The sequence below is a fragment of the Delphinus delphis genome, chromosome 19, assembly GCF_949987515.2.
Source record: "Delphinus delphis chromosome 19, mDelDel1.2, whole genome shotgun sequence".
In the NCBI taxonomy this organism is placed as follows: Eukaryota; Metazoa; Chordata; class Mammalia; order Artiodactyla; family Delphinidae; genus Delphinus; species Delphinus delphis.
In genome coordinates, this window is record NC_082701.1 from 13,017,138 (window position 1) to 13,032,158 (window position 15,021).

The following is a 15,021-nucleotide window of genomic DNA, read 5'->3' on the forward strand; positions in this document are numbered from 1 at the left end:
GTAAAACTTAAGTCACAGTGAGGTTATGATTAGTATAAAATGTCAGGAGTAGTGGTGGCCTCTCTGGGAGGCAGCGGGGGATGAGGAAGCTACTGAGACGGGGGCTGTGTTCTCTCTTGACCTAGTGTTGGTTGTACTGTTGTTCACTTTACAAAAATTTGTTTTTACCTGATATGGATGTATTATGGGCTTTCCTGTCCGTGTTATGTTTTTCAATATAAAAAAGCTTTTTAAAAAAATTGAAATGTATAGAAGAAAGATAACAAGGAAACACAGCAGCATAGGCACAGTGAGGAAGGCTTTGTACTCTCACCTGGTGTGGACTCCAGCTCAGCCATTCCACTGTCCCTTTCCTGTAACTCAGCGTGAGCTCACTCAGGGGACAGACAGGGCAGAGCCTGGCCCAAGTGCTCAGGAAATATCAGCTATTTAAAAGTGGGTGCTGCGGACTTCCCTGGTGGCTCAGTGGTTAAGAATCAGCCTGCTAGTGCAGGGGACACGGGTTTGAGCCCTGGTCCGGGAAGATCCCACATGCCGCGGAGCAACTAAGCCCATGTGCCACAACTACTGAGCCTGCCCTCTAGAGCCCGCGAACCACAACTGCTGAGCCCGAGTGCCAGAACTACTGAAGCCCGCGCGCCTAGAGCCCGTGCTCCACAGCAAAAGGAAGCCACCGCAATGAGAGGCCCGCGCACTGCAACGAAGAGTAACCCCCACTCGCTGCAACTAGAGAGAGCCCGTGCACAGCAGCAAAGACCCAATGGAGCCATAAATAAATAAATGAATGAATGAGTGAATGAATGGATGGATGGGGTGCTAACAGACTTCCCTGGTGATCCTGTGGCTAAGACTCCCAATTCAGGGGGCCTGGCTTCGATCCCTGGTCAGGGGACTAGATCCCACATGAACTTAAAAGAGATCCCACATGCCGCAACTAATAAAAATCCTGCATGACGCAGCTAAAGATCCCGCACGTCACAACGAAGATCCCACGGGCCACACCCACATGCCACAATTAAGGCCTGGTGCAGCCAAATACACAAATATTTTAAAAAATAAAAAATGTAAATGAAAGTGGGGTGCTGGGATAACAGATGGCTCAGTCTTCCAGTGCAGAGCACATGCCCACGGCCAGCTGTCAGGACTAAAGTTAGCCTTTAGTGAAGGTGAAGCCTGCATTCCGTTCTTTGGCACTTCACTCTCCTTCCTCACCCATCCTACAGTCCTCTGCTTGTCTGCCTATTTGTATTTATCTCTAAACAATATCTAAATTGTTCATTTCTAAACCTCATATAAGGAGTATCATCTTGAATGCATTCTTTTGCAGCTTACTGTTTACATAGCATTACGTTTTGTGGTTTCTCCGTTGATATGTGTATTTCCCAGTTCACAGCAGAGGTGCACCGTCTCCCCAGTGACTTTGTGCATGTGTATGGGGTTCTGAGTTGTCACAATGGCAAAGAGCCACTGGTGGCTTTGAGTGTGCTGGGACCAGGAATGCCAACATCCTGTGGTGTGCATGGCAGCCCTGCACACCTGAACGATGCCTGCCCAAGTGCCTTGGACCCCGGTGTGGGAACCCTGCGTCTGGCTTCTGGTGCTCTCCTCTGAGTGGGGTTTTCTTACAGGAGGAGCCTCTTGATGGACACTTGTTTCTGAGTGGTCCTCACTCTGGCGCTGGGGTGTTCAGCATTCTTGCCCCATCTCCTTGTGTGTATGAGGACCCCCACAGGGGCCTGAGAGAGGGTGACTCACTCCACCCTTTGCCACCACTGTCCTGGCCCAGCTCTTCACTCGGCTGCTAGAGCCACGTGATGGGCCTCTGGCGTGGTTTAGTGTGCATGCTGTGGACCCTGCTGAGGGGAGGCAGCTTTTCTCATTTTCTTATTCTTTCCGTTTCTGCCATTTGGACTTTTTCCTTATGTGGTTTTAATGTTCTTTTTTATGCTGCTGTACATGCATCCATTTGCTTCCTCCCAATTTTCCAAATGCTTTCCCATCATATTATATTACTTTTTTTTCTTCCCCCTGCCACGTGGCTTGTGGGATTTTAGTTCCCTGACCACAGATCAAACCTGGGCCTTCAGCAGTGAGAGTGCAGTGTCTTAACCACTGGACTGCCAGGGAGTTCCCCCATCATATTAGATTACTTTTATAGGAAGGAAAACCAAGCATTATCATAGGAATGCTCAAAAATGTCAAGAATCTTGAATTTTAGTAAATTTAGTAAAAATTTTGATAATTTCAGTACTTTTTTTTTTTTAACTTAAACACAGGATGATTCAAAGCCACCTTATTCCTATGCACAATTAATCGTACAAGCAATTACGATGGCTCCTGATAAACAACTCACCCTAAATGGAATTTATACGCACATCACGAAAAACTATCCCTACTACAGGACTGCGGACAAGGGCTGGCAGGTAAATCCATTTCAGTTGTTATTAAATGTTTCTGTTACATGTCTGGTAGATGCTGGTTGGCAAATGAGAAGAGAATTGAGCTGCTATGTATGTAGCTGGGGCACAGGTAGAATGAGATGAGTGAGGGCCTCTTGTGCCGAGAAAGGAAGAGGCCTGCTGTTGCCACGCTCTCTCTGACCTCCTTAGCGCAGAGTGGGAGGAATAGTGGTTCTAGAAGAAATCTCAGCACTGTTTCTTACTGTTATGGTCTCCATGGATGGGAAAGGTGTGGATCGTTTGAGATGTTTCTCTTGGACCAGTGCAGTTCATGTGTCTAAAGTGAGGGAGAGTTAAAAATCCTGTCCATCCATTTACTTTGGCATTCTTCTGTCTTCCTTAGCTATACGTCTGCTGACATATGTAGCTTTTTGAAGTTTGCACAGAGATGGTTTTCAAACTGTTTTACTGAGGAACCCTTTCTTCAAAAGATACCTCCTCCAGTTGGCCAGTGTACAGAGCAGATGAACACAGCGCTGCCCTGTTTCAGTTGTCTACCTGGACTTCCAGCCTATTCCTAGGCTGTCTGTGAATCCAGGCCTCCTCAGAGGACACTTTGAAATTGGTGCATAGTATTTCCATTGTTTGGCTTTTTAATTTAGTTTAATTTTTAAACCTCTACATTGTGTATGTTTTCCCTTGTTCTGCGTGTCTGTGTTATGTGTGGCCATTTACCAGGTGTTTAGCAGGACCTCACTAATTCAGACAGTATGGGAAAGGGTAAGTTTGAAGTATGGAATAGTAAAAGCATCACAAAAGAGAGAAGAAACATACATTTACATATTCTGAATTTATTAAGTAACCAGGAGTGGCTACAGAATTCCTTTGAGGCTTAATGAGTAAACGATCCTTTGAAAAATGCATCTGTTGAACCATAACCATAATCAAGTGACGTGGGCGGGGTAGGGGATAAGCCACTCTGTTTAACGGAAGGTAAAACCTTTTTTCTTCTACCTGCAGATGTATAAACATGTTGTAATAAAAAAGTGTTCCAGCCAAATCCTGACTGTTTCCTCTGTAAGGGGTCTTTAGTCGTGTAAAGACTAAAGGTACAAAATGAGACCTAGCCTGTCCTCCTGGCCTGGAGCATCTGTGCCCTGCCCGCCTTCCTGTTCACAGCAAGGTGGCATTTCTCAGTTGGCCGTGAGGGAAACAGTGGCTCGGGAGAACCCTTCCGTATCCAGCTACCTGGCAGTTCTCTTAAGATGATGTACAATTAGGTCCCAGCAGTACTTAACCGTATTTTAATCTGTAACAGTGAGCTTGTGCTTCAAAGAAAATGAAAAACAAAAGAAGTGGAAGCAGACGACAGTCTATATCCATGTCTATGTCACACAGCTCCCTGGGCACAGGCAGGTGAGATCTGTCACACAGTCCTGTCCAGGAGCTGTGTGTAGAATTCTGATGATTTGAAATGCCAGTGAGTTGGGTTGTAATGGGAGTGAGTGTTTCTGAAAAGCCTGGCCAGACTTTCAGTGGTGTGTTTCCCTTCTGGTCGTATTTCCCTGTGCTTTGTAGCATCCATTTACGAGAGAACTGATTCCGTGCATCACAGGGTTTTCTTGCTAAAGAAGGCTGAAGGCTGAAGGGCGACCTCCTCCTGGCCTCGGGGTCCTGGGGAGTGAGTCAGGAGGGGCCGTGATCACAGAGAGGCGAGGCCTGCAGAGGTGACCCCTGAGTACTCTGATTGCTGCTGGCTCCTGAAGTGACTTCACAGCCCACTTAGAACTGAGAGTTATAAACACCCTCTTTACTGAACTGTCATTAACGCTTGTTTTTATTGAAACATCTTCTTTTCTGTCCAGATAAAGGTTCGTAAGGGTGACTGCGCCTCTTGCCTGTGTAAGGCTGTTCCTGGGACATTTCACACCTCCTGCTCCAGCTATTTTAGCGAGAAAGGGCTCTCTTGCTCCAGCCCTCCTTTAATTCATGGATATGCACTCAAATTCCTGTCCTCAGCAGTCCTTGCTCTCCCCAGCATGCCCGCATGTGTCCTTTTCTGTCACGGGACTCTCTGAGCTGCCCATCCTCAGGGACTGCACTTACAGACTCTACACGGAAGGCTCATTCCTAGTCCCTCTCTCCTGGCTGAAAACAAAAAGCCTTCTATTTTGCAACCTGGTTTCATAAAAGACCCATATCCTTTTTCTTTTGAGAAAAAACCCACAAATAACTGTCAACCAAAACAGCCCATTTTTCAAGTGTGGATTTGCAGACTGCATCCTGCCCTCCCCAGTGGGGCAGGGGAGATGGCAGTGCCATGCTTCTCGGAGCTCAGGTCCCGGTGATTGAGCCCCTTGCTCTGCCTCAGTTCCTAAGATGACGCCTGTGGACACTTCCCACCATGCCAATTCTGAGCACTTAATGGAAATCCATGGCTCCTTTCAGACTGACTTTTGGTGTTTTGCAGTCTACCCATGCCAAAAGCTTTTTGATTAATCCGGAGCAAATCTGAGTATAAAGCAAGGTGGTCTGAGTAACACTAGCTGGAAAGATGGCATCTCTTTTGGTTGCATACTTATGCCAAAATGTTTTACTTTGTTATGACTTATAATTTTACCCTGCTCAGAATTGAGGTATTTGTTGTGACTGAAAAGTTTGAGAATTCTGGAGCTCTTGGCCTCTGAAAGGACCAGAGCTGGTTTCTGAAAGTAGAGGGAGTGACTTGTGCTCACCCACACCCTGCACACTGGACTCTCCTCTGGAAGGTCCTTCCCTTAAATTTCTTTACAAGTCCTACTATGCTGAATACACACTGGCAAATGCTCAGGGCTGAGTGGGACTAACAGACACAAACTGCCCATGAGAAGTGTAGGTTATGGGCAGGAAGGCTGGAGGCGCTCAGGGAGGACAGCACAGAGCAGGCACGAGTGATCAGCTCTGCGCCCTTCCCCTTTGTCAGCTGGGTTCTGGGAAGCAGCCCCTACTGGGGAGAATTTGGGGGAAAGAGAATGTGCACAGTATTGCAGATCCTTTTCTTTGTATTTAGTTTTAAATAATAACCTGCCTTCTCTCTGAATACTTTAAAATAATTTGAGTCACTGGAATTGAATCAGGGTGGTTTAAATGTATATAGCTTGGTTTGATCAAATTACAAAGGCCTTAATTACCTTAGAAATACAATTATTTATTCTATCTGTGTATACATTAAATATCTCTTATTACCTCTTCATGTTTTCTAGAGTCTTGTTGGCTGGAGAATCACAGGTGACCAGTAATTGGGCTCATTTGTCTGTGAGATTGTTGTCAGAGCGCAGAGGAAGTTAGACTCTCTTTTGATGGTGCAGACTGGGTTCTGTTACATTTTCAGAACAGAAAATAGCAACTCCCTGACCTAAGGACTTAACTGTACAGTTTGTCCGTGGTGTGAGGGTTAACGGAGCAGCTGTATTGCTGATCCTGGTCCTGACCTTTGTCAGTGGGTAGAAATCCTAGTGCCCAGTCCCCTGAAGTAGCACTTCCTGCCTCCAGAGTCCCACTGTGCTGACCTCCCTTTCTCCTCCTAACAACATGCATGTGAACCTACTTCACCTAAGTCAGTGCAGTTCCAGCCTTCACTTGAGGCTCGGCACCTCCCTTGTCACGTGTCACCTAGCACTGTGGCTTAGTGGTCACTTCTGAGCTCCCATCTGGGTGCCGGCCTCCCACGGTGCAGTCAGGAACTCAGGACCCTCACCCACAGTTCACAGTGAGAGTGTCCTCCAGTGTCATGATCTGGGCTGGCTTTTCTCAGTGTTTTTTCTTAGAATCTGCCTTCTACTCCACACCCGAAAGGTCTGAATGCAGATGGGGAAGGATTGCCTGCTCTGGCTTGATGGGGGCACCAATAACAGATTCGATTTTCTGGAGGGATTGGTAGGTGTTGGTTGGTTATCAGGCAAACCCTATGATAAAACGTCATAGCAAGTATCTGTGGTTATGCATATATTCTAAATCTAATATACTACATCTGCTTCTAAACAGTCTCACAAATCACAGACATAGCTTAGCCTGTCGCTTCATGTTGCCAATGAGGTGCCTGACATCCACGGGCACTGGTGGTTCGTCATGGCCTGTGACTGGTCTGGTTCTTGAATAGTCCCTTAGATTGGCTGTAAAGTAGTATTTGACATGTTTTGATTTCTGAGCCACCTCTGGGAATTCAGAATTTCAGGTCGTGACTAGCAGTTCTATTAGAAAGTTAGTTAGAGAACTTAGAAATGATTTTTGGATAGCCAGAATTTTAGTTTGGGTTGAAACTTTATTAATTTTAAATTTAAGCATTAATGTAAATGCCGAAAGGATCTGAATGCAGGACTTCCATCCAGCTTTTCCTGACCTTTCGTAGGTCTCAGATTTCGGTGCATCAGGGAGCTGTCCTCAAATCACGTGTAAACTGTGAGCTGAGCTTTTTGTAATAGAAAGAAGAATGGACTTAGGAATTGAGAAAAATTTTCTCAATGTGCCTCACAATATTATTTTGAGAATCAAAGTATATAGTTCTTTTACGGGCAGATGGTGTCAATAATATTTCTAAACTTTGGCTCATTTTTTCTCCTTTGCTGGTTTGCCAAATACTTTATGCTGGATTAATTCATTTTAAAGGCTGTGACAGTTTCTATAAGCTAATTTTGTGCTCAAAAAAGTATTTTAAAGGAATAGTGGATCTCAGCGCTGTCCTTCTCCAAACAGGGAGAGGTCACAGTGATAGCCCTTGATTTCCTACCTGGTAAAAAGGTGGAAGTTGACGTTTTTCCTGTTGGAAATAGCCTCTTTCTGTGTGGTGTAGATTTCTCACCCCTTCCCCATTCCCCAGTTCCCTTCCTTGCCTCCTGGTGCCCATCCTGCCATGCTGTTCACAGTGCCCTGTGTCCTTGTGTCTTTTCCTCTGTAGAAGCCACGTCGCAGCCTCTGAGTAGTCACCCCCGCAGCTCCTCCTTCACTTTGGGGAGGGCCGGTTCCTTCCAGCACAGAGCTGCAGGACCTTTGCAGGGCACTAAAACTGGGGCACATTTTTATTTCTCAGCAAAGAAATATATGAATTCTACGTATTTTTTTATGTTTCATAGAATTCAATTCGCCACAATCTCTCTCTGAATCGTTATTTCATCAAAGTACCACGTTCCCAGGAAGAACCAGGCAAAGGCTCATTCTGGAGGATAGACCCTGCCTCTGAAAGCAAATTAATAGAGCAGGCTTTTAGGAAAAGACGGCCTAGGGGCGTGCCTTGCTTTAGAACCCCTCTGGGACCGCTCTCGTCTAGGTAAGGAAAAAAGACAAACAAAAAGACCTCATTTAATGGTCAGTAAATTTACCTTTGACGTATTGGTAAATTTTCCTTTTGAAAATGAAGGAATTACCAAATGCATTATGATTAAATGTTGGGTTGGGGATTTGGAAAAAAAAAAAATGTTGGATGCCACCCATGTATTTTTGTTTCTAGTGGTCTGAAACAATTCAGATTATAAAGTTTTACTTAAATTTCATTCCTACGTAACACTGTTGCTTCGTTGAATGCATATTGTCAATATGATGAGTCGGCAATATCACGATGCCACGTTGATGAATCATGTTTTTTCCTTTTTCTTGGATGTGAAAAGCTCTTTAAAGCTACATCTTAGCTGCTTAAACTCAAGATTGGTTTATACAGTGTTAATTGCCTGATTTTAAAATCCATATTTTTAGCTCCATTAGTAGATTTCTGTTTTTAAACAAAAAAAAGAAATGACTGTAATGTTAGTCTTGAGCCCCAGCCGGCTCGCACGCTGCTGGCTCCTGCTGCCTGGCTGTGGATGGGAGCTGCTTAGGGAAGCAACCAGTCCCGCCCCATGCTGTGCGGCCTGTGCTGGGTGTGGAGCAGCGGCGCCCTGCATACAGTGGCTCTGTCACAGCCATGCCAGCCTCGCTAAGTGTCCATCTCAGGTCACAGGCATCACACCTAAAGTAAGACTTAAGGAACTGTAGTTGGTTGGCAGAAGACAAATGACACCTTTGTTTTTGCAAAATACGCCTATTAAAACAAGGCAGCTTTATGAGTGCTTTACCTGTAAAAATCCACTGTCTTCTTTTTGGTCATACAGAAGTGCCCCAGCCTCCCCCAATCATGCTGGAGTGCTGTCTGCTCACTCCAGTGGCGCCCAGACCCCTGAGAGCCTGTCGAGGGAAGGTTCACCAGCCCCTCTGGAGCCCGAGCCTGGTGCCTCACAGCCCAAACTCGCTGTCATCCAGGAGGCACGGTTTGCCCAGAGTGCACCAGGTGAGATGTGCAGAGGGCAAGTGTGGTGGGAGAGGGGTGGGTCAGATGAGCATGTGAGCCAGTCTCATCAGAGAAGAAATAGCAAGAGGCCTTGGATCCTTTGCACCTTGTGCCTGATACTTTCTGCATAGTACCTGAATGTTATTTTATAGGCTCTGAAAAATTAATTGCACTGTGTTAAAAAAAAAAAAGTCAACTTTTATGACTCTGTGTGTAGGTGCCTGAAAAATTTTAGAATTAACCCGTTTCTTAGTTGCTTCATCATTCAAAAATCTATGAGAAAGATTCCCCTCGTAAAGAAATAGCATAAATTAGACAAAGTAGACATTAGCAGCAAAAAAAATGTCTATTTAATGAATAGGTGAGCATTTCTCAGTGTACTTATAAAAGTCGCAATGTAGAATAAAAATATGTGCCCTGGGGAATTAAAAAAAAAAAAATAGTGTGAAAATGTGTCCAAAGTAATTCTGTTATGGTTCCTAGTTGGTTGGCAAAATGTGCATTTTGGTATATTGGAATTCCTGGCCGTGCTGGCAACACCCCCTGCCAGCCCCCATTCCTGTTGCTGGAGCCTAAACGCCCAAATCAGAAAGAACAGAGACTGGCAGAGGTGCTGGCTGCCAGCTCTGTCTCCACACTTCCTGCTCCTCTGCACCTATCATAAGATGGAGACTTTGATCTTGGGGAACATGGCCCCCTCCTTCAGGCTTCATTGGGCAGCTTCTTCCCATATCCTGTGTTGAGGTTTTCTTTTTCATGATGAGAGAACTGTGGGAAGAGGTGTTGTAAGAAATCTGAACAGGCACTTCCCTGGTGGTCCAGTGGTTAAGACTCCGTGCTTCCACTGCAGGGGGCCCGGGTTCGATCCCTGGTCAGGGAGTACTGCGTACCGCATGGTGCAGCCAAAAAAAAAAGAAAAGAAATGTGAACAAAGCAGAGATTACCCTTTTAACAGTTAGATATACATTAAATATCCCCATTAAATATGTCATTTCTTTCATCATGAATGACTTTATTATTACGAGGAGAAAGGGGCCATGTCCTGTTTTCTTAAATCAGTCTGCATGTTGCTAGTGAGGGGTCGTAGTTAGTTGGTTTGGGATGTATGAGCCTCACCTCCACTCCCGTCCTCGGTAGGCTCACCTCTGTCTAGTCAGCCCGTCTTAATCGCCGTGCAGCGACCACTGCCACCGACGATCAAGCCTGTTACCTACACTGTCGCCGCCCCTGTGACCACCTCGACCTCCCAGCAGCCCGTCGTGCAGACGGTTCATGTCGTCCACCAGATCCCAGCGGTGTCTGTCACCAGCGTGGCCGGACTGGCCCCGGCAAATACGTACACCGTCGCAGGACAGGCCGTGGTCACTCAGGCGGCCGTGCTGGCCCCCCCTAAGGCAGAGCCACAAGAGAATGGAGACCACAGAGAAGTAAAAGGTGAGCAGCGGAAGCAGTCACTTCAGGCAGCTTTTCAAGCTCTTAGAAACCCGCCAGCCTCATTCATCCTGACCCCCTTGCTAACATGTTATGTAATGTTGTGCTGGAGCAGGGCTGCTCGCCGCCTGGTTTGTTGTACTTCAAACTAGTGAGATTTCTGTAAGCTACCCAGTAATATTAGTTGGTGTCATTTTTTCTCTTTTCCTTTTCTTTGAATTTAGTGAAAGTAGAACCTATTCCTGCGATTAGCCATGCCACACTAGGTGCCGCTGGCCGGATCATTCAGACGTCACAGACCACCCCTGTCCAGACGGTCACCATAGTGCAGCAGGCACCTCTAGGTCAGCACCAGCTTCCAATAAAAACTGTAACACAAAACGGGACTCACGTGGTGCCAATCCCCGCCGCCGTCCACGGCCAGGTGAATAATGGTAAGCAGTGTCCTCCATGGGTTACTGGGTGCTAACAACTTGAGCAAAGGTCCTCTGCTGTCCTTTTATGGAGCGTGGTGTTCAAGGTTTTCATTCTGTTACAATTTTAATTTTTTTGTCTGAAGAAGTGTTTGCATTTGTAAACTATAGGAAACTGAATAGTGCTATAGGATACCAGGGAATTGGCTGTGGGAATTGGCTCCCATGTGATTCCCATTGGAGGAGCCATCTGAAGAGAGAAGCATTTCTAAATATAGTAAGTCCCCTACATATGAACAAGTTCCATTCCAAGAGCGCGTTCTTAAGTCCATTTTGCTCGTAAGTCCAACAAAGTTAGCCTAGGTACCCAACTAACACAATTGGCTGTATAGTACTGTACTGTTAATAGGTTTATAATAACTTTTCGTACATATAATACATAAAAAACAAGCAAACACCAAAAAATAAAACATTTTTAATCTTACAGCACAGTACCTTGAAAAGTACAGTAGTACAGTACAACAGCTGGCATACAGGGGCTGGCATGGAGTGAACAGGCAAGAAACGTTACTGACTGGAGAAGGGAGAGGAGGTGGGAGATGGTAGAGCTGAAGGATCAACAGCAATAGGAGACGGAGGGCAAGCTGCAGTTTCACCCACGCCTGATGTAGATGGAATGCACATTTGCATCTTGAAAGTTTGCAACTTGAAGGTTTGTATGTAGGGAACTTGCTTATCTAGAGAGATGAAAATACTCCCACCTTTTGTAGACATCTGGGTGTGGCCTAGAAGCAACCTGGGGGCTGTCACAGCTGATCTGTCCAATGGCGGTGCCCTCCCCTGGGGCACGGGTGTGCTTGAGAGTATCTGATGGTGGAAGGGGAGAATGCTGGTCTCCTGTTCTCTTTGCTCTGAAAGCCCTCTGGAGCCCCGTGCACATAGCTCCCACGGATGTTCTGACATGGACGAGCCTAAGGGAGCTTGGCTTTTAAACCAGAGGACAGAGAACCTTCTTCCACCCAGTCCTGTGGAGCAGTGTGAAGGGCAGGAGTCCAGCTGGCTGTTAAGTCAGATCAGGAGTTTGGGCTCCTTGGAACTGGTGTTCAGACGTCTTTGCAGTGAGGCTTCACCCAGGCATGTGGAGTGTGCTTGCTGTCCACACACGTGGGCTGTCGTGATTCAACTACAGGACTCCAAGCAGTAGAATCAGAAGCTACTGGCTCGAAGTAGCTCTCTGTGCCCAGAGAAAGTTTCTTGGAAAGCGGGTGGGGAACAGAAGGCTTAATAGTGTTGACCTCTGAATCCTTCCTTACTGAGCTATTAAGGGACAGAGACCTGGGACAGACACCTCATGTGATTCTGCTTCCCCCTTGCTCCTCCCCAAATTTAATGGACGAATAATATCTGCAACCTTTTCTAGGGAAGACTAACCACTGAGAGTTTTTTGTTTTTAAGTAATAGGTAACATGCCACTTGTGGATAAATTGAGAAGTTTGCAACCAGTTGCCCATTTAAAATGCTTTCTTCCTCAAGCCCGGTGTCTCCTAAGTAACTAAGAGTTTTTCAGGCCTCATTCTTCTTTTCTTCATGAATTACTTGGTTGTCACAGGTGGTCCAGATGTGGCAAACCTGGTGGCCCTGTGTGTGGCTGTGAGCAGGTGGTGTCAAGAGGTGGACAGTCTATTTCTGGTCAGAGCCGTTCTTCCCTGTCTTAAGCCATGGTGTAGGCTGTTGATTCCCAGATACCATGTGCCTTAGAATCACTCAAGGGCTCCCTCCCACAGTCCCCAACTGAGCAGGTCTGGCCTGGGACCCTAGAATGTACATTTCTCACATGTTCCAGACCTTCTGAGAACTGCTGTGCAGGTCAGGGCCCTTTTATGGCCACCTGTCTAAGGAGTTTGAAGAAACTGTGTATCCCTTTCACATATTTAAATTGGTGTCTAAAATTTTTCTTTATAAATTTAATAAGCAAGGAATTAAATTTTCCACTATTGAAAATACTGATGTTTTATTTTAAAATATTTTTTTAAATTTTTATTTTTGGCTGTGCTGCACAGCTTGCAGGATCTTAGTTCCCCAACCAGGATTGAACCTGAGCCCTCAGCAGTGAAAGTGCAGAGTCCTAACCACTGGACCACCAGGGAATTCCCAATACTGATGTTTTAAAATAAAACTTACATTATTCTTTTAAACGTGCTCCTGGCTCTGAATACTGCTCTGATTTGATGCCCCTTCTCACCCACATATCAGCACACAGACAAGCAGGCTCGCCAGTCCTCGTGGCTCAATCCCATGTCCCCCACAGATTTTGTGCTAGTGCCACATACTTTATGCTTAAATGTCATTTACTGAGTACATATTTTCTTTGCAATAATAAAATGGAGAAATATTAAAGATTTAATTGTCTGTGACTATAAGGATTCACTTATCAATTGTTATAACTATAGAATTGATCAAAACCAAACTTATAATTCTTTAAAAATTGTATTTGGGAATTCCCTGGTGGTCCAGTGGTTAGGACTCTGCACGCTTTCACTACCATGGACCCAGGTTCAATCCCTGGTCAGGGAACTAAGATCCTGCAAGCCGCATGGCACAGCTAGATAGGTAGATAGATAGGTAGGTAGGTAGGTAGTATTAAAGATGCATTTTTCAATATATCTGGGCTTTAAAGAAAACCACACAATTATTGTATTATATTGACAATCACTGCTGGGAACAGTAGGCAAAGTGCTGGGTCAGCCCTGAGAAACCTTGTTCCCACTCAGAAGAAGGAAGGGTAGAAGAAATGCTAAAACTCCTTCCAGTTTTAGTCATCTTTTAGTGGGAGTTATCTGTTAGTGGGAAATTTTATTGGTTCTCCTTGAATTTAGTCTCAACCTTTTACTTAGAAATCACTTGGTCTAGAAGAGGATTTGATGTCTAGTCAGTAGTAAGTCAGGTCCACAGTGCCAGTGTTCCACTCTTCCTTTGTTTCATGCTCCATCTTGACATTTGCATCCCCAAAAGCAGCCCAGTTGAGTGGGTGAGAGAGAGGCTGTTGAGAAAGGGGAGGAGGGAGGAGGTGGCAGATCAGCTTTTAGAAAGGTTCCATGGGCAAGTAGAGGCTCTGATGGTGGTTTTTTTTGAAAACTGCTGTTGGGTGTGATGTGGATGCTGTATGACCCAGCTGTGACCTCCCTTACCCTTGAAAGTCACTCTCAAGAAAGGGAAGCAGTGCCTAGTACTAATGAATTTTGAAAATCAGAAGCTTTGGTATTTTAAATTTTTATTACGGAAAATTACAAACTTTCTGAAAATTAATTCACAGCCAGCCTTGTTCCATATTCCTCACCCGTCCCATCTGCTCCCACCCAGATCCAGACATGTCATTCCCTGTTTTGGCATGCGTCTCTAAAGAAGGACTCTCTTTTAGTATATAAGCACAATACCATTGTTATAGTTTTAAAAATAAACAGTAATTCTTTTAGTTAGTTTTTGGCTGCGTTGGGTCTTCGTTGCTGTGCACGGGCTTTCTCTAGTTGTGGGAGCGGGGGCTACTCTTTGTTGCAGAGCACAGGCTCTAGGCACACGGGCTGCAGTAGTTGTGGCACGCGGGCTTAGCAGTTGTGGCTCGCGGGCTCTAGAGTGCAGCTTCAGTAGTTGTGGCGCACGGGCTTAGTTGCTCCGCGACGTGGGATCTTCCCGGACCTGGGCTCGAACCCATGTCCCCTGCATTGGCAGGCGGATTCTTAACCACTGTGCCACCAGGGAAGTCCCAACAATAATTCTTTTATACCCAGTGTCTCCTTAGGGTTCAAATCATCTGTATTTTTTTTAAATTGTGGTAGTCAATAAAATACACATAATGTAAAGTTTACCATTTTAAAGTATGTGGTTCAGTGGCATTAAGTACATTCACAGTATTTTGAAGCCATCACCTCTAACTAGTTGAAAAGCATTTTCATCACCCCAAAAGGAAATCTCACACTCATTAAGCAGTTACTCCCCATTCCCCACTTCCCTGGTAACCACTAATGTACTTTACATCTCTGTGGATTTACCTGTACTGGATATTTCCTGTGGATGGAATCGTATGAATTGTGGCTCTTCTTAGCTGGCCTCTTAGCACAATGTTTTGAGGTTCATCCATGTTGTAGCATGTGTACATCATTCCTTAGCTGAATATGTTTCCATTTTGTTTATTCATTCATCAGTTGATGGGCATTTTGGTTGTTTCCACCTTCTGGCTATTGGGAATATTGCTGCTATGACATTCATATACAGGTATCGGTTTGAGTCCTTGTTTTCATTTCTTTTGGGTGTATACCTAGGAGTGAAATTACTGGGTTGTATGGTAATTCTCTGTTAATTTATTGAGTAGCCACCAAACTTTTCCTCAGCAGCCACAACAATTTTCCATTCCATCCTCAATGATGTGCAAAGGTTCTTATTTGTCCACATCCTCACTTGGTATTTTCTCCTTTATTTTGATCATGGC

At 45.2% G+C, this 15,021-nt stretch overlaps 1 protein-coding gene across 2 annotated transcripts in view; it reads left to right on the forward strand.

The window, feature by feature from the left end:
- The window catches only part of FOXK2 (forkhead box K2), a 67,885-nt gene that overhangs the window by 46,141 nt on the left and 6,723 nt on the right, over nucleotides 1-15,021 (forward strand). For both annotated transcript variants that reach the window (XM_059997643.1, XM_059997642.1), the window contains exons 4-8: nucleotides 2,277-2,423; nucleotides 7,508-7,701; nucleotides 8,519-8,694; nucleotides 9,832-10,128; nucleotides 10,350-10,559. In XM_059997643.1, coding sequence (XP_059853626.1) covers nucleotides 2,277-2,423; nucleotides 7,508-7,701; nucleotides 8,519-8,694; nucleotides 9,832-10,128; nucleotides 10,350-10,559 — 1,024 coding nt within the window. The remainder of the gene's footprint in view (nucleotides 1-2,276; nucleotides 2,424-7,507; nucleotides 7,702-8,518; nucleotides 8,695-9,831; nucleotides 10,129-10,349; nucleotides 10,560-15,021) is intronic.